Source organism: Drosophila virilis, chromosome X (genome assembly GCF_030788295.1).
Source record: "Drosophila virilis strain 15010-1051.87 chromosome X, Dvir_AGI_RSII-ME, whole genome shotgun sequence".
NCBI lineage: Eukaryota > Metazoa > Arthropoda > Insecta > Diptera > Drosophilidae > Drosophila > Drosophila virilis.
Window position 1 is genome coordinate 24276410 of NC_091543.1, and position 23482 is coordinate 24299891.

General features: G+C 40.5%; 1 protein-coding gene and 1 long non-coding RNA gene across 4 annotated transcripts in view; both read left to right on the forward strand.

Moving 5' to 3' along the window:
- mgl (low-density lipoprotein receptor-related protein megalin) overlaps nt 1-23482 on the forward strand; it is a 172387-nt gene that overhangs the window by 28807 nt on the left and 120098 nt on the right. For both annotated transcript variants that reach the window (XM_002055271.4, XM_070209309.1), the window contains exon 2: nt 2357-2969. In XM_002055271.4, coding sequence (XP_002055307.2) covers nt 2585-2969 — 385 coding nt within the window. In that variant the 5' untranslated portion in view covers nt 2357-2584. The remainder of the gene's footprint in view (nt 1-2356; nt 2970-23482) is intronic.
- LOC116652132 (uncharacterized) lies at nt 12365-22196 on the forward strand. 2 transcript variants are annotated; one of them, XR_011416757.1, is made up of 3 exons: nt 12365-13895; nt 14204-21174; nt 21226-21794. It is a non-coding gene; the product is annotated as an uncharacterized lncRNA (long non-coding RNA). The 2 variants fall into 2 exon arrangements; XR_011416756.1 differs by adding an exon at nt 21822-22196 and having other exon boundaries at nt 12371-13895; nt 14204-21515.

Below are 23482 nucleotides of genomic sequence, written 5' to 3' on the forward strand. Positions count from 1 at the left end.
AAAACAGGTTTCACTGATTTTCAATTTCAATTGTCTTATATGCCCGAAGAGAAAGAAAAAAAGCAACAGCGAGAGCGAATCTGATGCGAATGGTCTTGAGAGGCGGCCAAGTTAATGCGTGCGTATTTCTATCTGCGTCGTTTGCCGTTAGTTGCGCACATTTGCAATTTCTTTTGTTCAGTGGGAGCCATCGCCATTGCCGTCGCGGGTCTGTTTGTCGGTCGATTGCAAGGTTGGGCGTTCGCATTGGTCGGCGGGTTGGTTGGTCCGTTGGTCTGTCGGCCAGACGTTTAGTCGGACGGACAATCGGTGGGATAGTCGGATGGTCGGTCGGTTGGACGGTTGGTCGGTCTGTCAGTCAGATAATCGGTCGGACTGTCTGTCGGACGGACGGTCGGTTGGTCGATCGGTCGTTTGCACTATTGGTTGGTCAGTCGGTCGGACGGTAAGTCAAACTGTCAGCTTGATGGTCGGTCGGATGGTCGGATAATCGGTTTGTTGGTCGGTCTGTCAGTCAGATAATCGGTTGGACTGTCTGTCGGACGGACGGTCGGTTAGTCGATTGGTTGGTCAATCGGTCGTTTGCACTATCAGTTGGTCAGTCGGTCGGACGGCTAGTCAAGCTGTCGGTTGGCCGGTCGGTCAGTCGGTTGGTCGGTCGGTCGGTGGATGTTGGATTGTTCGATGGTTCGATTGGATGGTCGGTCGCTCCGTCGGACAGTCGGGAGGACGGTTGGTCAAACTGTCGGTCGGATGGCCAGTCGGTTAGGCGAGTGGTCGATGCTTCGGACGGTCGGTTGGATGGTCGGTCAGTCCGTCAGACGGCTGGTCGGACGGTTGATCAAACTTTCGGTCGGTTCGGCGTGTAATCGGTCGGCTGGGCGGTCGGTCGATTGGTCTGTCCATTATCCAGTCTACAATAGATGGTTGATTCTCTGAGTTTTGTCGTTAGCTTCGTGGGCTTGTTTTCGGTTTGTAGCTGGTGTGTACCATTCCGTTTTCCCACCACCCCTGTTACTCATCATGCAACGTCATTTAATTTGAACTTTGCTTTATACGTGTCTTATTGTAGCCCATTTTAATACATTATTATTTTGATTTTCGCTTTCGCTGCCTTCGTTGCCGTCGCCGTCGTTGCGTTCATTTCATTTGTGCTTTAATTCAATGAAATCTTTACAATGTTCTATTTTCTTTTTTCCTCCATTGCGTTTACGCTTCGCTCACAGTCCGATGCGGTAATTCCGAAGCGCGAGGCACTTTTCTCGAATAAATACGTCATATATTTGTCTTGTTCATTGTGTTATGCCTAATGCTGGGATAATGGAGAATAACTTGTTTGTGTGCACAGAAAGCAGTCGAAACAGTTTTTTGATCGACTTGGACATACTCTGTAGTTTTTATTTTTATTTTCGGTTTTGCAACCATCTCAAGCCCAAAGATAACTTTGCTTTCTTTATCTGTTAACAGGCTTTATGATATGATATGCAGTTAAACATAAGTTATGCATATCCAAATCTTGCTCATTTAACAGGGTATATACTATATACTTATATACTTGAGCACGTGCACCTAAATCTCATGATTTGCTTCTATAAAAGTGAAAATTGAATTATGTTTATAATGCCAAGGCTCGTGTTCAAATAAATGCTGAAAAGCTTTTTATTCAAATATACATGTGTATCTATTTACATATGCGCGCACACAACTCTACTTTAATTGCAGTTAATTTGAACATTAATTAATCTAAGTATTATTTTAATTTTCTCATTGCAGGCTTGCGGACAAACTTAAATTGTAATGGAAACACAACGACAATAATGAATCGCATAATCTCTCTTTTCTGTTGCACACACACACACATATATATATATATATATAGATACATATAGATACTTACACACACACACACATACACACAAAGTGCAATATTAATTTTAATTTTTGAGTGCTGATAAAAAAGTTGACGACGTCGCCGCCCGCAAAGGCGACGGCAAAAGTTCACATAAAACGGCAAAAAGTTTTTCAATTATTGTAAAAAGTGTTAAAAAACGACAACCGAATAAAAGAGAGCGAGAGTGAGTGTCAAGAGTTGGCTAGGAGGAGCGCGACAGAGAGAAGGAGAAAGAGAGAGAGAGAGCGAGTGTGGTTGACTGTCCTGTCGAGTCGCGCAGGCAAAAGGAGCACAGCGCAAACAAAACATAAATATTTATATCAAAATATATATACAATATATATACTTAAAAGTGTTAATTGATTTAGTTGCTTTTCGATTAATATTGGAAATTTCCTATATAAACATATATATACATATATATATTGCATTTAAATATCGTTAATTGCTTTTTTAATTGGTCAGTGCTGCAAAATTAAAATCGAAAATTGATCGAGCTTGATACGAAGTGGAGGCAAGCGGCAAATTCAGTGTTAGAAAGTGTTTAAAAATTCCGCTCAGCTGCCACACAGCTAAACAAACTTAAAGAAAAACAACAAGATAAGAAGAAGAAAACAACAACAACAACAACAACAAAAAGAACTGAGCAAACAAAAGACAAACAACTGACAAGTGGCCAAAGACAACGCCAAAATGAATCCGAGGCCCGTGGGCATTGGATTCGGATGCGGCCGCAAACCACCCAACAATGCCAAGATGCGTTCCCGATGGCCGCCACCAACAGCAATGTCAGCAATAGCTGCAACAACAGCAGCAACAACAACAACAACAACAACAACAACAACGAAAACGACAACTGCAAACGGAGCGACAACAACAGCAACCAGAAAACTAATACAACAACAACAACAACAACACCAACAGAACAGCAAACATTGGAGCAGTCCTTGCTCGCAATTGATCAACCTTCTCGTCCTTACACTGGCCATTGTAGCTCTTAATAGCTTGGATAGCTTCCTGCCGGCACCTGCCGCGGCTACGCTGCTCGGCGAGACGCGACTTCGTCAGAATCCAACAGGTAAGCTAGTCATTTTATTTAAATATTATTGTTATTATGTTTATTTCAATATCCCAAATTCTAATTATTAATATTAAACTCTGACAAAAAAAAACGGCTTCTCCAATTTTATTTTGAAAACAAAAATTATTCAAATTTTCCAAAAGTGCATTTGAATATTGAATCGCTCGCTTCCTTAATTTTCGCCAATATCAAGTTGTTTGAGTAGATCGGATCCCGGAGCTCTATGTTTGGGATTCGAACTCGTGAGAAAACGCAAGATTGCATATATTACGGCACGTTTGAACCGGCAACTGCGCCTTAATTGGTGCACACAAGTCAGCCCAACCCTTGAGTGGTATAACTGGGAACAGAGTATTGCGCAGTCGTGGGATATACGCATTTATTTGAATTTAAGTCTCGCTTGAATGATCTCATTTCTCCTTGTAGATGTTTCGATCCGTTGGCAGGTAAGACCCGCAACAGGGATTGGCTGCAAAGACCTTGTCTGAGTAGACTTTACAAATTTTGAGGTATTTGCGAATCGCACCTCAATTTTGGCAATTAAATGCCAAACAAAGCTTTTCAACTGATTTCAACTTGAACAACAGAAATTAATGCACAAATAAATTGCACTTTATTTCCATTGTCCTTTTGTAATGATTGTGTGTGCTTCTCTGTGTTATTTAGCTGCCCAGTAGAACTTGATTCCGATCGGAAACTAAACTTTTTATAGAGAAACCAAAAAATTGAACGACATCTTATGTCCAAGCTGGCCACACAGAGGCATGAAAGAATCTGAATTATGCAGCGACGATTTCAGGCGGTGCCGCATAATTACATTGACATGCTCGAGTCCCTGAGTCGCATTTTGGAGTCATGAAAAATACCTGACTTTAACAGCGGCAACTTCATGTCTTGCCTTTTGAAACAAGTTAATAAGCAATTGTTTTTCACGATTTCATGCAGAGATTGGCATTTCAAATTAAAATTGTGATTACATGAGGTATAACTGGCAAGACAGTTTTTTTTCTCTTTCCGGGAAACACTCTGCACTTCTGCAAAGATCTGCTGGGTGGTCGTGTCACTCGGAATCTGTGCGCCTTTGTTGCACTCATAATTTGCCCGCAGCATGACCAACATTTCACACACTTACACATACACATATATATGAGGAGTACGCACAACAGAGATAGAGAGAGAGAGAGAGAGAGAGAGTGAGAGTGTGAGAGAAAGTTGTATTTGGGGGCGCCTCAAAGCCGGCGGTGGGATAAGCTAAGCCAAGCCGCACAAAGTTTAGTTGCGGGCGAAAAGTTATGACAAAAAAGATAGGAAGTCGAAAAAGAAAGCCGCATGGCAAACGTCAAGGGCACAAGAAAGAAAAGAAGCGAAACCAACATATTGTCCACAAAAGAAAATTTATACATAAAATTACAAAAATTACTTCGGAAAAATTTTAAATATGTACGTACATATGCATGCAGGCAGTTGCTTTGTTACATCGCAGCTTTTAATTTTCTCTAAGCCCAGATAGATTTAACATACTTATGTTCACATATAACATATGGAAAATCTCAGCAAACTAAGTATTTCACATATATTCTCCATTTTGCTATTTGATCCAAAGTCTTAAGAATAAATTCGTACTATTCACATTTCATGCAGCACAACCTTGAAATCACTGTTTTTTAAAATGAATTGAATACCAAATTTTCCAAACAAGTTTTCATTCTTTTAAAATGTTAAGTCTTACAAAAAGTTGTTGTAGTCAATTGCATGATTTTTTCTTTTTAATAATTCCCAACTTCCATTTAGGCTGGGTGTATTTTCCGAAAAGTCAAATGTGCTTTTACTTAGATCTTAAAAAAAGACTTAAAAACTGATTGACTGGTGTTCGAAATAGTTGCATAATAAAAGTATTCATTCTCATACATCTATCAGTCAGTCTGACTGGGCAGTCAGTCAGCTTGTCTGTCAGTCAAACAGTCAAACAGTAAGTCAATCGATCTATACAAACAGTTTAATTTATATTTATATGTATATATAGACTTGATCGGTTTGCAATCAAGGTTTTATTGCACATTTATAACAAAAATAATGTTCTTTATGAAGAGGCGCAAGCCTTGTCATAAAACCCGAACACCCGTATCTGCGTGCCCATAAAGACACAAACACACGCACACACACACACACACGGACAGGCGCCCACACAGAGGAGTGAAAAGTGTTGTTGTTGTTGTTGTTGTTGCTTCGGTAATATTTGCTGTAGTGGACTCTCCCTTTAAATAATTCGTTTTGCTGTTGCTTTGTTATCGTGGTTGCCTGTTGCCAGAAATTATGAATCAGGAAGTCTTAATAAGCGCAATTTCAAGTCATTATTCACATAGAGAACGCTCGCCACGTCTTTGGCGAGAACAGAACAGAAAAAATGACAACAACGTTAAGTTGTAGCTGTAGTAGGGCTTGCTACATACAAATACATGCATACATACATGTATATATATATATATATATAAATATATATATTGACTATCGGTGTCCAGCCACACGAGTTGGCTGTGCGTGTGTGTGTGTGTGTGTGTGTGTTGTGTGAATTACAGGGGCGTCGTGCTGCAGTTGCTATTGCCGTTGATTTTAATTAAGTGAAACGTTTAATGTGCGCCACAGATTTGTGTGTTCGCGCCCTTGATGCTGGCCCAAGGGCGGGCTGGGGCGGATGGTGTAGGTCGTTAGCTACAGCAGTTCGATGGCCAGTCAGGGGCAAAAGAACTTTAGTGAGACAAGTGTTGATCAAATTGTTTTAAGTGGATCTCCAGAACAGAGGCATGTGTACAGACAGACACCAGACACACATATTAACACAGTGCGTGTGTATGTATAGGTATGCATGTGTGCATGCCAGCTTTGATCATTCACAGTTTTAATGCGTCTGACTGTCATGCGGTGAGCGCCTGATTTGAATTGCTGTCATAATCGCTAATCTAGTTATTAAAAGCTCGCTCCGCCCAGCTGCTAAGCGTCGCTCTTTCTTTCTTTCTTTCTTTCGCTCTTCTCCCTCCCTCTACTTCTGTACGCCGCTGGCGAAGTGCAAGTCCAGTGCAGTCATGTGACAAACAGCATGACAAACAGCCAGCCAGTCAATGTGCAGTTTCTCTCACTTCCCATTTCGCTTTATTTTGCTTCTTTTTTTCTGCTGCTACTGCTGCTGCTGCTGCTGCTGCAGCCAGCTGTTGTTGTTGCTGCCGCTGCTGTTGCTGCTACTCCAGCAACAATCAAACAGCAACACAAAGTCATTTAATGCAATTTGCTGATTGCGCTCTATGCTGTTATTATTGTGTGCTCCTCTTGTGTTGTTGCTGTTGTACCTTTTGACATTTGAGCAGAGCTTTGCACAGACCTAACAGTGCATTCCGCCTCACTCACACTCGCACTCTCTCGCTCTCGCTCTTACACTCATGACAAAGCATGGGTGGCTGGCGCCAAAGTGCAAAAGGCAAAAGAAGAAATGACTTTAATGGCATTTAATAAACAGCATACAACAAAAATTTGCCCAAGCAGTGTTAAGAAGAGGAAGAGCAGACGACAAAAGGCAAACGGCAAGCGGGCTGGCAACCAGACAGGCTGACGCAACCGGATTCAAATTCCAGTTTCAATATGACAGACGCCTAAGAGAATGCAGCTGCTGCTGCTGCTGCAGTCACAGCATTTGACTCTGTGCTGCTGCTGCTGCTAAATCTTGCGGGTCGCATCAATATCAATGTGCTAGTTACAGAGTGACACCCATTCAACCCGGCAACGGCAGCACCTGAAGCTGTAACTGTGACTTGGTTCACCTCCGCGGTTTATGACGACGTCATCATGTTACTTAGCCTTACATAATGCACGTTGCTATTGGCCAAGCCGAGTGCCAAGAGCTAAAAGCCAAGTGCCGAGCGCCGAGTTCCATCTCACGAGATAGACACAATTGTCCATTCCCATGAATCGCGATTGTGTTATATTGTAGTACTAGCAGTTAGTTGCCGGCGTTGCCCGGCTCAATTTCATCAGCTCTTTTATCTTTATTTTCTAATTTCTATTAATTTATTTTGATAAATATAAATAATATAAATTATTTAGTCAGTCAGTTAATCAGTCACTCAGTTAGTCACTCAATTAGTTAGTCAGTCAATCATTTAGTTAGTTTGTCAATCATTCACTTAGTAAGCATTTAGTAAGTTAGTCAATCATTCATTTATTCAGTCAGTCAGTCAGTCATTCATTCCGTTATTCAGTTAATCAGCCAACAGTTAGTCTCTTTTTTTTTTATCAGTCCGTCAGTCTGTCAGTAATTCAGTCCGTCAGTCCGTCATTCAGTTAGTCAGTCAATCATTCGATCGTTCAGCCAGCGGCCAGTCAGTCAATCATTCAGCTAGTTTGTCAATCATTCATTTAGTAAGCATTTAGTAAGTTAGTCAATCATTCATTTATTTATTAAGTCAGTCGGTCAGTCATTCAGTTATTCAGTTAATCAGCCAACAGTTAGTCATTTATTTAATCTGTCCGTCAGTCTGTCAGTAATTCAGTCCGTCAGTCAGTCATTCAGTTAGTCAGTCAATCATTCGATCGTTCAGCCAGCGGCCAGTCAGTCAATCATTTAGTTAGTTTGTCAATCATTCATTTAGTAAGCATTTAGTAAGTTAGTCAATCATTTATTTAATCAGTCAGTCGGTCAGTCATTCAGTTATTCAGTTAATCAGCCAACAGTTAGTCATTCATTTAATCAGTCCGTCAGTCTGTCAGTAATTCAGTAAGTTAGTCAATCATTTATTTTATCAGTCCGTCAGTCTGTCAGTAATTCAGTCCGTCAGTCAGTCATTCAGTTAGTCAGTCAATCATTTATTCAATCAACACTTTTTTATTCCGTAAGTCAGGCAGTCATTCAGTCATTGAATAATTCAGTAATTCAGTCCTTATGTCAATCATTCATTCAGTCAGCCATTTGTTAAGTCAGTCTTAAGGTTTAAGAAAGTTCGACACGCTTTGATGAAGTGGGAAATTAGACTAATTTGTGGGCGGGAAGCGTTGACATATACATACATACACACATAATTGCTGGGCACTTAATATATGAATATGCAGATGTATTTATGTATGTACATATGTACATACCTAAGGTACATGCACATATGTGCATGTATACATACATACATATATACATATATGCTCTTCAGTGCCAGGTACTACTTGAATGCTCTTCTGGTTGTCGTTTGGCCTTTAATCCACGTCGCTGTCGATGTCAGCAGCAGCAGCAGCAGCAGCAGCAACTGCAGCAATTGCAATTGCAGAAACAACCGCAGCAGCAGTAGAAGTCGACGCCATTGCTGCTACTTTTACTGCTTCTTCTTCATCACGAACACAAACGCAGAGAGACACAAAGGCAACGGCCAGTGGGTGGTTGTGGGTTGCTCCGGCTGGTGACCGCAAAGTTAATTGCAGTGTGTATGTGTGCGTGTGTGTGTGTGTGCTTGCATGTGTGTGTGTCTGCGCATGTGTGCATGTGTTGCCTTCTGTAGTTGTTGCTGTTGCGGCCGCTCGCCCGTTGCGGGCAAATAACTTTGCTAATACTTTGACCGAGCCAACAACTTTTATGAGAGCTTTGAGCGCAGCTTTCGCTGCGGTTGCATGCTACTCATACACACACACACACACACACACACACACACACACACACACACACACACACACACACCCACAGGTACGCAGGCGGCAGCATTCACGTCTCATGTTGAGCCCATGGTCACAGCAGTTCTTAAAGATGAAGTGAAGCGAATGGGCAAAATTATAAGTGGCATCCAGGGAGACAGACGCATATGCAACCAGCTGTTGGGAGCAGAGCTGTCAAAACTTGTAAGGATGCAGCAAGCAAACAAAGGTAAAATCTCGAGGAGTGCTGTGTGCCCAAGGTGGCCAGCCATACGCATCGTATACGTAACATAGTTTAAAACTGCTGGTTCAAACCGCCCAAGTGATGCTCGTTTCTTTGAGTTTTGCAATACAGCCTTCCATACGAAGCGATTCTCAAACCAAGACAGTTGCCCAACAGTTCTGAACAGAAATCGGGACAATATATGTATGTGTTGAGCCAGGTTCTCGAACTGAATTAAGTAGCTCGAATTATGCTACCCTCATGCTAATAACATTTTAATGTTATCAGAATACTGTTAAGCAAAACTGGAATAACAGTTCAATGTTAAGTGCTTAAATGTCTAAACAAAAAGAAAAGAATCAATAAGAAACAAAACAAAAATTGCATGGTCCGAGTGAAACTGCAATCGCAACTAAAACCTGGCATTGGTAAGTGACAACAACAATAACAGCGGGCGCCTGGCTAAGAGCCAGAGTCTGAGGCAGACGCTGAGTAGCTTTGCCTATTAGATTACCTGTGTCAACAGCGTCGCAAATTACAGTGCGACGAGGCGGCCGTAACCAGTTTTAACTGCATTTCCAACAGCAACTTGTAGCAAGTTCCACGCGCACACACAGACACACGCACACACACTCACACAAACACACACACACACACATATAACAAGTTGGCATCCACATGCCGCTCACTTTGGGGCAACGCTGCTGTTGCTGCTGCAGCCGCAGTCACAGTCACAGTCGCTGTTGACATCACTGTTAACGTCAGCAGCGACGTTGAGCTTTGCGCTTGGCTGGCTTGCTGGCTGGCTGACTTGCCTGCCGCCTGTCCCCCCACGCAAATCGTTGCCCCTACAACCGACGCCCAATGCCTGGCTGAGGCTAGCCGGCCGGTTGTTATTGCTGTTGTTGTTGTTGTTGTTGCTGCTGTTGTTGTTGCTGTTGCTGTTTGTTTGTTTGTTTGTTTCGTCTCCATTTGCGTTGCGTATCGTTAGTCGCTGTTTGTAGCAACGATTCGGTTCGTTGATGATGTGCTTGTGGCGTTGGGTTAAGGGGTAAGGATGCAGGGGGCTGGCTGCTCGGAAGGCGTGCGATGCCGGTAATAACATCCATAGGTCGACTGGTCGGTCTGTCGATTTGTCGTTTCGTCTCAACCACACAGCATTGGCTCGGTCACATGTTTCTCTCTGACACAACTCGCTCTCCCTCTCTCTCTCTCCCTCTCTCTCTCTTTGTTTTCCTTCGTTCCCTTTTCGTTGTCTCGTGCTGTAGCTGCTCGCTTGATCGGCAAGGTATTTTCTTGCTATATATCGTTTCATTGTTGTTGTTGTTATTGTTGCTGCTGCTGTTGCTGTTGTTGTTGTTGTTGTTGTTGCTGTTGCTGTTCGCTTGATATAAACAATATTTTCTCGTTGTTGTTGTCGGCGTTTCTTTATTGCCTCTTTGTGTGCGCGCGTTGTGTATGTGTATTTGTTGTTGTTATTGCTGTTTTTCGTTTTTTTTTTTTCTCTTTCTGTTATTGTTGTTTTTTGCTTCTCGTTCAGCATTCGGTGCCTGGCACCGGCGATCACCGCTTTAAGCTGCGACAGCCGCCAACCAACAACAAAAACAACAACTAAACAACAATAATCACAGTGCATGTGCACCGCTATTGCTACACACACACACACACGCACACACACACACACACACACTCACGCACGCGTACACACTCGCACGCAGCAAGAGAAAACAAGTACGAATGCTGTAGGAATGCTGGATAGCACTCGATTTGGAGATACCCTGTAGCCGATGGCCATGAAGCAGGAGTGTGGTGATTGTCAGTTTGTCAGCTCACTTTGTGGTATATATGTATATATATATTCCACTTTGTGGTATATATGTATATACATATATTCCAAGGGGTCTTTGGGGCGAGCATTTGCTCCTGGATATTAGCAAATGTCCTGATGGACTCAGTCAGAGCCTGTAGTTTACCTTGAGAGACGTGCGCATGCCGGGTTAAGGACAAGGCAGTTTTCTGTAAATTGGCTGACCACCAATTAATATGTAGGCGCATTGTGCTTGATACATTTCGTCTGGGTCCGGCAGCCTTGATATTTTCCAGGTGGATCCAAGCTGTAGTTTGCACCGTTGCCAAACTCGTATCGGTTCTTGTCGGACCTATTTGACATCCAGTCCACATTGTAACCTTCTGTAGAGGCAGGACAGACGCACCTCCGCAATGTACAAACGGTCCCCCCAAATTGACTAATAATAATACTCTTATTGGTAAGCCTGTGCAACATTATAATACCAGCGGAATCTGAGGTCATTTTGTATATAACTTATGACAGTAACTAAATGCTGAGTTTCGATGATAAAACTGCAAGGGTTTTCCTCCTTGAAATGATAGCTGATATACATTCCTTAAGCCTTGTAGAGGTGATTCCCTAAGGAGCTCGTTGCTTGATACTTGGCGTAGATTCTGGTTTGTTTCACCTGGCTGGATTGGTATTGGATTAGCCGACACTAATGCGATTATCTCTTATGCAGAAACTGTAAATTGTATTTTTTTGTATAAAATTACAGAATGGTTCGTTTCAGACCTTGCATCACGTGTTCTAATGGTAAATAAAATAGTGAAAGTTCTGGTTCAAACCAGTTTGGCACCAACCCGATTTGCATTCTTGCTGATAGCTTTATGTTTTCTTTTTCACATTTGCACATATTTTGTTTCGCTTTAAAAGGACTTAATTATTCACAGTATTAAATCATTTTTTGTGAACAACACATCAGATTGCATTGAACTATCCATCGAGAGTCCAATTCCAAAATCAAACAAAAATATTGTTTGTATTGAAGTTTATTTATCTTCTTTACAAATAAATATGTTATTCGAAAAGCTTATTAAGATGATTCTGTTAAAGCATTTTATTTACGTTAGCCTTCAGATATTATTTAGTGACCTTCATAATGAATTTATATTGAGTTGTGCACAGTTGTATTTCTCTTTCTTTTTTTTTTTTTTTGTGCTGCATTGCATTTAGCTGGAAAGAACCTGCATTTCATATCAAAATAAATGTTGTTGCACTTTGATTACTGTTAAAGCAATTTATATTTTTTATTACATACAAATTCATTGAGAGACGCGCGTGTGCAAAGGTGAAAATAAATCAATATAATATCTACTGAATGCACCTTGATTGCACTTTGAATTTGAATTTCGAAAAAGCTTGTGTTTTTTTTCTACAATGGAATGCCGGATCGATTCGATAATATTTTAATTATAGAAAGCTGGCGAAATGAAATATACAAATGTTAAATGTAAAATGCCTGATTTTCCAATGCCACAGACCAGAACTAAGCTCACTTCAATAGCTAGAGTCTTGACATTAAAACCACTTCAGACTCTGTTAACAATGTATATGTTCGAGTATTGTGTTCGAGCTAAAAAACTATTATATTCATGTCAAATGTCAAGGTGTGCAAAAAATATATATATATTTCTATATATTAACAAATTTTGATGCGCGACTAATGGATATCCTGTAACCTATGTCGTGTTGACACCCAAATGTGTATATACTAAGCGAAAGCGCAGGGCTTTATAAGAAGAAAAACACGTCACTTAACCTAAATTAAGATATAATTAAGATGTGATGTGAAATATGTGAAAACCTTTATAAGAAAATAAAGTCAACCTCTGATATAGACAAGGAAGCGGACTCCATCGACTCAACCCCTCGTGATGTTAGGGCATTTATATATATACTTTGCGGAGTCAGACAAACCTCCTGCTGCCCCTCTTTTATAATACATTTTCACACAGCCGTTAAACCCGTTTTACCCATTTTAAAACACGCACTTTGATATCAACTGGGATTTGCATACTTTATAAGCACACATCTAGGCAATTTTATTAGGCAGGCAGCTCGCTGTTTATCTCTGCTTGAGCGCCAGCATGCGTCAGCTCGTTTTTATACCCTGTAAGTGAGAGTAGGGTATATAAAGTAAATAAAATATTCTAATTTTTGCGTGTCTTTTGGGGCAAACGAAGGTTTTCATTTGATGCATTTTGAACTTTTATTAAGCAGTGGATTACGTGACGTATACGCAACGACAAAATCGCAATTCTTGCTGTTGATGGCAAAAATGGATGCGGCGCATTTGATAGGTTTAGGCGAAATTTGATATATGCCACAGCTAATAAATGCGAGCTGTATTATAATCAAAGTTCTTATTGTAGTGGCTGCTTTGCACTCCCCAAACGAATCTGCTTGTTGATCAGCTGCTCTAGTTTAGTTACTGCTTTACCGACCGCGCTGGAAGCCAATTCTTCGTTTATTGCACAGCTGAGGGCATGCGCAACCGAATAGGGCGAATAGAGAGGAAAAAGGTGATAAGATCAGGCCATAGTACCGTTTTAAAATATAATCGCGTGATGTAGAGCTTTTGAAAGCTTCCTTATTTTTTTTGTCGTTGGGAAGTAGTAAAGGTTAAAAGTACAGCTCAGCATGTCAGATATATTTGAAGCGCGTGCGAGTTAAGTTCATAACATTTTTTCTTTCTTTGCAAATAATTTTTGCAAAGACATCAACGACCAAGGCTGCAATTGTGGTACAGTTTGGAAGTGTTCTTTTGGTACGCTAATAGAAACCAAAAACCTTCATAACAACTCGACCCACTAACCTAATTGTGATTCGGGGTGACCCTTAAAGAAAAGGTATTTATATGTGCTAGTGTTGAGACTTGGAACTAATTAAGGCTTCCACAGTTTCCGTGCCTGCTCAGTTGACTAGATTTAGACGTACTAGTCGGCACTACCAGAGGGGGAGATCGGACCAGACAAGGGCAACACCAAGAGCACGTGTCGCACTTAGCAACCCAGCAGAACCAATTTTGTTGCTATTTTACTTATCAGCCGCTGTCTTGCGAAGAACAACATCTGGCATAGCCTCGGAAAACGGCGTCAAGCGGGTGAAACGCTTACTATTTATGCAGCACCATCGGGACCGCATGCACTAAGCATATAGTGTAACCTGCAGAGAGTAACAAAGGAGCCGAGTCTGTATTACTTTTGGTGTACCCCTTTCGCTTGCTTAGCAGCATTGCCATATAATTCCATTAATTGTTTAACGTTGCCAAGATGGACGGCTAATAGATCCTTAGTTTTAATTTTTATTTCCTTTAATTTTTTTTTTCTTTTACTAATTTCTTTAAAACAAAATGTGCAATGAATATGCCTAAATAAGTTAAAGCGAGAGGAAATTCCTACACCACCGACCTTGACCGTTGCTCATATATATATATATATATATATATATATATATACATGTGTTTATATACTTATAAATTTCTTTTGTAATATTTAGCAACAGCGATCATAATCGTCGTATACATTGGGCCCAACGTCTGCTTCGAAGGATATCGCGTGAGTAAGAGTTTAAACCAATGCCTATAGATATACGTAGTTATATACACACATGAACATTTAAATGCAGTTAATTTAGCAAGACGGTAAATTAATTACTATCCGTCAAGTCTCAAGATAATGTTGGTGAATTTCTCCTTCCCCTTAATTTCTTTATGGGATTTAAACTAGTTATTGCACATTCATCATATTAACTTTGGATTCAAATTTTGTTTGGAAACTGTATATTTTTTCTTGTAAATAGAGTTATACTCACCTTGCTATTAATTGGCAACAAAATTGAACAATGCGTGAATAAACGAATTATATTAGCTTATATGATATGATATCCTAATTCCATAATTAATTGTTTTATCTGTCAAGTACCCATGTTAGCCGCTTGCAATTTATAGTGATGGTTTAAGAACCTGAAATAGGGACAAGCATCCACATTCCATTTTTTTTTTTTGCTTGTCAAGGTAGGGAGGGTAAAGAGAAAGAGAGACGATCAACACCTTAGTTCTCTCACTTACGCGAAATTGAATAGTTTGAATTTGGGTGTTCGGTCGGAACACATTAATGGTACCCATACTAGAATCCGGTTTTTTTTTGTTTCAATGGATTTACTTAAATCAATAAGTTTTTTTTTTATTTTTTTTGATCGCACTTAAACTATGTGTTTATGGTAAGTGCAAAAGGGAAAGGAAAAAACCCCGACCAGTCCGACGAGCTATTGTCCGAGTATTAGCAAGAAGTGCGAACCTCCAATCCCTATGCACCCGGTTAGGCAACAGCCACGGCCGTTTGTTTTTATTTTTGGTAGATGGCCAAACGAAAGGCAAAAACTGAACCCGAACCTCACCACCATTACATATATGGCGCCCAACACGTGGGACCCTAGCAAGAACGTAAAACTTTTACTTCTTGCGTAAGCACGACTAACACCTAGTGCACAACAATCCCCAATCGAAACTCGAAGTTATACCATATCAATTACTACCTATTATTTTTTAATTACCCTGTTAGGCCCCTTTCTCGGGAAAATACGTTGTGTTCAGACAGTAGTTAGTTGTAGGAATTTGCGATTGTAATTCAGGCATTGCTGGATTAGTCGACCACAATTAATTACTAGTACTTTAAGCAGCGGGTAAGATCGGAAAAGAGGGAATAATAATCAAATTTGGGTTAATTGTTTCAAGGACTATTTGGAATTACAACAAACTGGAAATATTTCGGATGTTGTCTAGTAGTCCATGAGCAGTAAAAATCCAAATCAGAAATAGACTCCAGTAAAATAAATAGCACAAATTCAACTACTCAGGTTTGCTTAAGGATTGTAAGCAATAACGTGTGGGAAAAAGACAGATAGAATAAATAACCAAGACTTAATAATACAAGTCCTATTTAGTTTTCCTTTTGTTGTTTGGAAACAAGCAAAAGTTTGCATTCATTATGGCAGTGAGACGAAGCACAGAGAGCATAGTTGCAGCGATTAACGCGCAAGATCCATTTTGTGGCATTTGCCATGAGCAATTGCAAGCAGAACAGCTATCTGCGACTACTCCTTGTCAACACCGTTTTCACGACGTTTGCATAAGCAATACACTAAAGACAACCCCAAAATGTCCAGTATGTGAGGCAGATTGCAACCCAGGGCAACTAATATTTATGAACAATACACTGGCAGCGGAGTTACACTCAGCTGGTAATGCTGAAACAGACGAAACTCTATCGCGAAATACTCTACCTTGCCAAGATGGTTCGACTACTACAGGTATCAGGAGAGGTCAGCGATTCGGAAAAGGGCGAGGAGCCACGCCCAAGCGAAGTATGCAAACTAGGTCTATGAATCGAAATCATAGAGAATATTTAGGTAGTTGCATGTCTTTAGGCAGCAACGGAAATAAGTCAGTGGACAATGGTCCAAATGTAGAGACAATTACCTATATCAACGAAGCTCTACAATCTCAGCAAAGGACTTTAATAGCAGAACTCAAAAACGTTATTAAAGCTTCTGTTGAACAATCACTGCAAGAGAAGTTAGCAACATTAAATGTACGAAGTGAGCAAGCTGAATCAACACGCTCTAGATTAGTTCAGTCTCCAAGGGGATTAGGTGCTGATACTCTCCCTAATAGTGCCCAGAACTCTGACATACCCCTTGACTGCGGACCATACAGCCCCAGAGGTAGCAATCGATCAAACTCAAGTTTGAGTTCAGAAAAAGCAGCTAGCATTATGCAAACCTGGCGACTTAAATTTGACGGTTCGAAAGACTCTATGCAGATAGATGAATTCTTGTATCGAATTCGTTCATTAACGGCTCAAAATTTGAACGGCGACTATAGGCTGCTTTGTGACAATCTTCATTTACTTTTCTTCGGGAAAGCCAATGATTGGTTTTGGAGCTTCCACAAGAAAAACCCACAGTATACCTGGTTGGCTTTCTGTACGGATTTCCGACTTAGATTCGAGGACGTTAAAGACGACTTTGACTTGTGGGAACTAATTAGGAAAAGACGCCAGAAAGATCAGGAGACATTTGATGATTTTCAATCAGCGATTGAAGGCCTGGTTAGCCAATTATCTAACGAAATAAGCGAAGACAAGCTTGTTGACCTATTAAAACGCAATGCGAGAACAGCGCTCAGGTACGAACTATTGCATTTGAAGATTAGAACTCGAGCAGAATTAAGAGAGGAAGTTAAGAAACATGAAAGTTTCTGTAGAGAAACTGGCTCGTTTCCCAATCGAACCAAATACGGTAGAGGTAATGTCTCTGAGTTACTGGAAAATAATGATATAGAAGATAATATTTCAGAAATACAGAACAAGAAAATAGTGTGCTGGAATTGCGATAAAGTGGGACACCGATTCGATGACTGCATGGGAGAAAGGCGTATATTCTGCTACGGTTGCGGTGCTAAAAATACTTTTAAACCCAATTGTAGCAAATGCAATCTTTTGGGAAACCGGAAGCGGGATGCGCAGACCAACACCAGTTTGACGCATCCCACAAAAGAATAAAGTCCTTGCCAGAAATACAGTCATATGGTAGTTTGGAGCAATCAACTCCAAATACTATATTTACAACTTATATGGCAAATACATGTTCAGTCGCCGAGACTGCAACTCAAACTGATATTGAAAATAAGTACGTACCGTACCATATTAGAGTAAAACACTATCTTGACACACGAAGACGAATTTTTAGCAGCATAGAACCCATCGAATTTCTCAGTCGGCCAAAACGCTCTACTGTTCGACTTAGGAAATTCTGGAAAAATATTAAAAGTCTTCGTAAGAAGCTCGTTCAATCAGTGTTTATGAGCTCAGATAACCGCTTGTACACTGAGTTAAGCCTAGAGGGAGAAAAATATGTAGCATTATTAGATTCCGGAGCGACGATTAGTTGCCTCGGTAATGGTGCAGCTAAGTCACTGTTGTCACATCCCAAAGCGCGCAAATGCTCTGGATCAATCCGAACAGCTAACAACGCTATTTGCCCAGTGGTAGGCAAACTGACACTTAAAGTTGAATTTCGAAAACAAGTGCATAATGTTGATTTTTATGTTATACCCGATTTGAAACAAGATGTTTACTTAGGCATAAATTTTTGGCAGGACTTTGGACTGTTAACGAATTTAATTCGTCCTGATGAGTCCGTAAATGAATTAGACAACAGTAACGAACAGGATATCCAGGAAACAGCGAAAATGCATCAGCTAACCGCTGAAGAAAAGTCACGATTAAATTCGATCATTTCTAATTTCTATTCTTATGAAAAGGAAGGATTAGGACGCACTGAGTTAATCGAACATCGCATTGAAATAGATAATGTGACCCCCGTCAAACAAAGACATTGGCCTATTTCGCCAGCCGTTGAAAAGCTAATGTTTGACGAGATCGAGAAAATGCTAGCTTTAGATATAATAGAGGTATCGCATAGCCCCTGGAGCAGCAACTGCGTCCTTGTGCAAAGAAAGGATAAAAACAGGCTGTGTCTAGATTCTCGAGTCATAAATAAGTACACTCGTAAAGATGCGTACCCTCTACCCCATATCGACGGAATTCTTAGTCGTCTGCCGCCGGCTAAATATATAACGGGCCTCGATATGAAGCACGCATTCTGGCAGATACCCCTAGAAGAAAAATCACGTCAGTATACCGCTTTTACAGTCCCTAATCGTCCATTATTTCAATACAAAGTAATGCCGTTTGGATTGTGTAACGCTCCTCAAACGCTTTGTAGACTAATGGAACGCGTGATACCAGCCCATTTGCGGACCCGCGTATTTGTCTACTTAGATGATTTACTTCTGCTATCAGAGGACTTCGATTCGCATATGTTGCTTTTGCAGGAAGTAGCGCTGCACTTGCGTAAAGCGAACTTGACAATCAACATCGCAAAATCAAAATTTTGTATGCGGGAAATTAAATATTTGGGCTTTATAATTGGGTATGGTCAACTAAAGACGGACCCTAGCAAAATACAAGCTATTAACGAATTCCCTGTACCAAAAAGTGTAAAACAACTGAGACGTTTTCTTGGACTCGCTGGATGGTATAGACGTTTCGTTAATCATTATGCAACAGTTAGCTTTCCGCTTACAGAGTTGCTAAAGAAATCGAAAGTATTGAAATGGAACACTGATGCTGATTCCGCTTTCAACACCTTAAAAACACTTTTAACTTCTGCACCTGTATTGGCTACACCCGACTTCTCAAAACCTTTTAGATTAGTTTGCGATGCTAGCACAACTGGTTTAGGATGCGTTCTAGCTCAACTAAATGAACAGGAAGAGGAGGCTCCAATAGCATACATGTCAGAGAAACTGTCAAAGGCCCAACGGAATTATAGTGTGACCGATCTGGAATGCTTAGCCGTAATAAGAGGTATTTTTAAATTTAGAGCGTATATAGAAGGACAGGACTTCGAAGTAATAACTGATCATGCTTCCTTACAATGGCTCATGAGACAGAAGGATCTCAGAGGACGTCAAGGTAGATGGGTGATCAAATTACAGGGCTTCAAGTTCAAAGTCTCGCATCGTAGCGGTACACAAAATGTTGTCGCTGATGCGCTATCGCGTCAAAATGAGACAGAGCTTGCGGAATTCGAGGAGCAAGGTCCCATAGTTGACCTGTCTTCACCCGAATTCAAATCGCCAAACTATCTGGATCTGATAGACAGTATTTCTTCTAACCAATCCAGATTACCGGATTTACAGATAATCGACGGTTTTATATATAAACGTACTGAGCCAGCGACGGGATATAGCATTCAGGAGAAACAATCCTGGAAACTCTGGATACCTTCGTCTCTCACCCTACAAGTGATAGAGAGAGCCCACAATCCCCCTAACGCTGCACACAGTGGCATCGGAAAAACAATAGAGAAACTCAAGAGATACTTGTTTTGGCCAAAAATGTCGGCCCAAATTCATGAATATATAGTCAATTGTAAAGTTTGTCGGCAAACGAAAAGCCCCAATGTAGTGTTGAGACCTCCAATGGGCAAGCCTATGACGTCAGAACGGCCATTTCAGAAGCTCTACATGGATCTTCTAGGGCCATATCCTCGGTCCAAGAACGGCAATATAGGTCTCCTGATGGTTGTAGACCACAATACTAAATTTCATTTTATGTGGCCTCTTCGCGCGTTTACTACCAACAAAATTATCGACTATCTAGAAAACACACTGTTTTGCACTTTCGGCGTGCCAGAAACTATTCTGACCGACAATGGCTCTCAGTTCATTTCTAGTGTCTTTAAAGCTTTTCTTACCCGGTATGGAATCATCCACATTCGAACGGCAATATACTCGCCACAAAGTAATGCGAGTGAGCGAGTAAATAGATCAGTATTAGCGGCTATTAGAGCCTATATCGGAAAAGATCATTCAAATTGGGATAAAAAGCTGTACGCCATTTGTGCTGCCTTGAGAGCCAGCGTTCACCAAAGTACAGGGTACTCTCCATATTTTTTAGCGTTTGGACAGAATATGATGTTAAACGGTAAAGACTATGACTTGCTAAAGCGACTTAACCTCTTGTCCGAAGACACTGCTATTGAGAGGCCCACAGCCTTACAAGTAATCCGTCAGATAGCTAAAGACAATGTAGCTCAGTCACATAATAGAAATGCTAAGATATATAATTTGCGCAGCCGAAACATAAGTCTTACTGCCGGTACGAAAGTCTTCGCCCGCAATTTTTGTCAGAGTAACGCGCAAAAGAAGTTTAGTTCTAAGCTTGCACCAGTTTTCATTCCGGCGATTGTTGTACAAAAAGTCAGCCCAGCCTACTATCAACTAGCTAATGAAACAGGTAAATGCATCGGTACTTTTCATCTCAAAGATATACAAACTAGTAACAAGTTCTAACTCAACAGTTATTATAGTTATTTCAGTTTATGTCCCGCTAGCAAGTAGCGCTGCATAAACTGTGGTGTAGTGGCTGCTTTGCACTCCCCAAACGAATCTGCTTGTTGATCAGCTGCTCTAGTTTAGTTACTGCTTTACCGACCGCGCTGGAAGCCAATTCTTCGTTTATTGCACAGCTGAGGGCATGCGCAACCGAATAGGGCGAATAGAGAGGAAAAAGGTGATAAGATCAGGCCATAGTACCGTTTTAAAATATAATCGCGTGATGTAGAGCTTTTGAAAGCTTCCTTATTTTTTTTGTCGTTGGGAAGTAGTAAAGGTTAAAAGTACAGCTCAGCATGTCAGATATATTTGAAGCGCGTGCGAGTTAAGTTCATAACATTTTTTCTTTCTTTGCAAATAATTTTTGCAAAGACATCAACGACCAAGGCTGCAATTGTGGTACAGTTTGGAAGTGTTCTTTTGGTACGCTAATAGAAACCAAAAACCTTCATAACAACTCGACCCACTAACCTAATTGTGATTCGGGGTGACCCTTAAAGAAAAGGTATTTATATGTGCTAGTGTTGAGACTTGGAACTAATTAAGGCTTCCACAGTTTCCGTGCCTGCTCAGTTGACTAGATTTAGACGTACTAGTCGGCACTACCAGAGGGGGAGATCGGACCAGACAAGGGCAACACCAAGAGCACGTGTCGCACTTAGCAACCCAGCAGAACCAATTTTGTTGCTATTTTACTTATCAGCCGCTGTCTTGCGAAGAACAACATCTGGCATAGCCTCGGAAAACGGCGTCAAGCGGGTGAAACGCTTACTATTTATGCAGCACCATCGGGACCGCATGCACTAAGCATATAGTGTAACCTGCAGAGAGTAACAAAGGAGCCGAGTCTGTATTACTTTTGGTGTACCCCTTTCGCTTGCTTAGCAGCATTGCCATATAATTCCATTAATTGTTTAACGTTGCCAAGATGGACGGCTAATAGATCCTTAGTTTTAATTTTTATTTCCTTTAATTTTTTTTTTCTTTTACTAATTTCTTTAAAACAAAATGTGCAATGAATATGCCTAAATAAGTTAAAGCGAGAGGAAATTCCTACACCACCGACCTTGACCGTTGCTCATATATATATATATATATATATATATATATACATGTGTTTATATACTTATAAATTTCTTTTGTAATATTTAGCAACAGCGATCATAATCGTCGTATACATTGGGCCCAACGTCTGCTTCGAAGGATATCGCGTGAGTAAGAGTTTAAACCAATGCCTATAGATATACGTAGTTATATACACACATGAACATTTAAATGCAGTTAATTTAGCAAGACGGTAAATTAATTACTATCCGTCAAGTCTCAAGATAATGTTGGTGAATTTCTCCTTCCCCTTAATTTCTTTATGGGATTTAAACTAGTTATTGCACATTCATCATATTAACTTTGGATTCAAATTTTGTTTGGAAACTGTATATTTTTTCTTGTAAATAGAGTTATACTCACCTTGCTATTAATTGGCAACAAAATTGAACAATGCGTGAATAAACGAATTATATTAGCTTATATGATATGATATCCTAATTCCATAATTAATTGTTTTATCTGTCAAGTACCCATGTTAGCCGCTTGCAATTTATAGTGATGGTTTAAGAACCTGAAATAGGGACAAGCATCCACATTCCATTTTTTTTTTTTGCTTGTCAAGGTAGGGAGGGTAAAGAGAAAGAGAGACGATCAACACCTTAGTTCTCTCACTTACGCGAAATTGAATAGTTTGAATTTGGGTGTTCGGTCGGAACACATTAATGGTACCCATACTAGAATCCGGTTTTTTTTTGTTTCAATGGATTTACTTAAATCAATAAGTTTTTTTTTTATTTTTTTTGATCGCACTTAAACTATGTGTTTATGGTAAGTGCAAAAGGGAAAGGAAAAAACCCCGACCAGTCCGACGAGCTATTGTCCGAGTATTAGCAAGAAGTGCGAACCTCCAATCCCTATGCACCCGGTTAGGCAACAGCCACGGCCGTTTGTTTTTATTTTTGGTAGATGGCCAAACGAAAGGCAAAAACTGAACCCGAACCTCCCCACCATTACATTATGTATTTATTGTTTCTACAATTGTTTATCATAGACAAAATGATTTCCTGCTCATGCATTATAAATGTTCAGCGTACCTACCTATATATAGTTATATAAGTAGATGTATGGTTATATGTCATGCGTTCAATGCAAAATCACATGTCATGGACTCGGCTGTTGCTGTGCGGGGTAGATGAATGCCTGTTTTTTTTTTTTTTATTCAACTGGTAATTACCTTGAGCGCAGTTGATAAAACTGTCATGTGACACACAATGATGGCGATACAGTAATGAGTGGGGGGCTGTGGCTGTGGAGATGTTTCTCAATGTCTGTTTATACTTTATTTGCTGGGCACGTTTAATGCGGCGTATACGTAATGTGCGTTAACATGTTGCATTCTAACTGTGCTTTCCACTGCCAGTCGCTGTCTCTGAATAACAGTTAATTGTTTGTTAAATAATTAATTACTTACACACACACACACGCACCCACACACGCATAGCTAGCATTTCTAACGAGACATCGGCTGCGAGCACGGCTGCCATAAACGTCATTGCCGAGCTTTTGATTAGGGCTCACAATGGCAAATGAAAAAACTGTTGCCCATATACGCCTATAGAGTTACCGAATCGATCGGCAACAACAAAAACAAATAAGAGAAAATAGCTTTTTGAATTCGCGCTGTTTTCTATTGACAGTCAGACAATATGCTGTCCTATTTGTCCTAATGATGCGACAAAAAACTGGGCTAAAAAACTTTAGCTCGA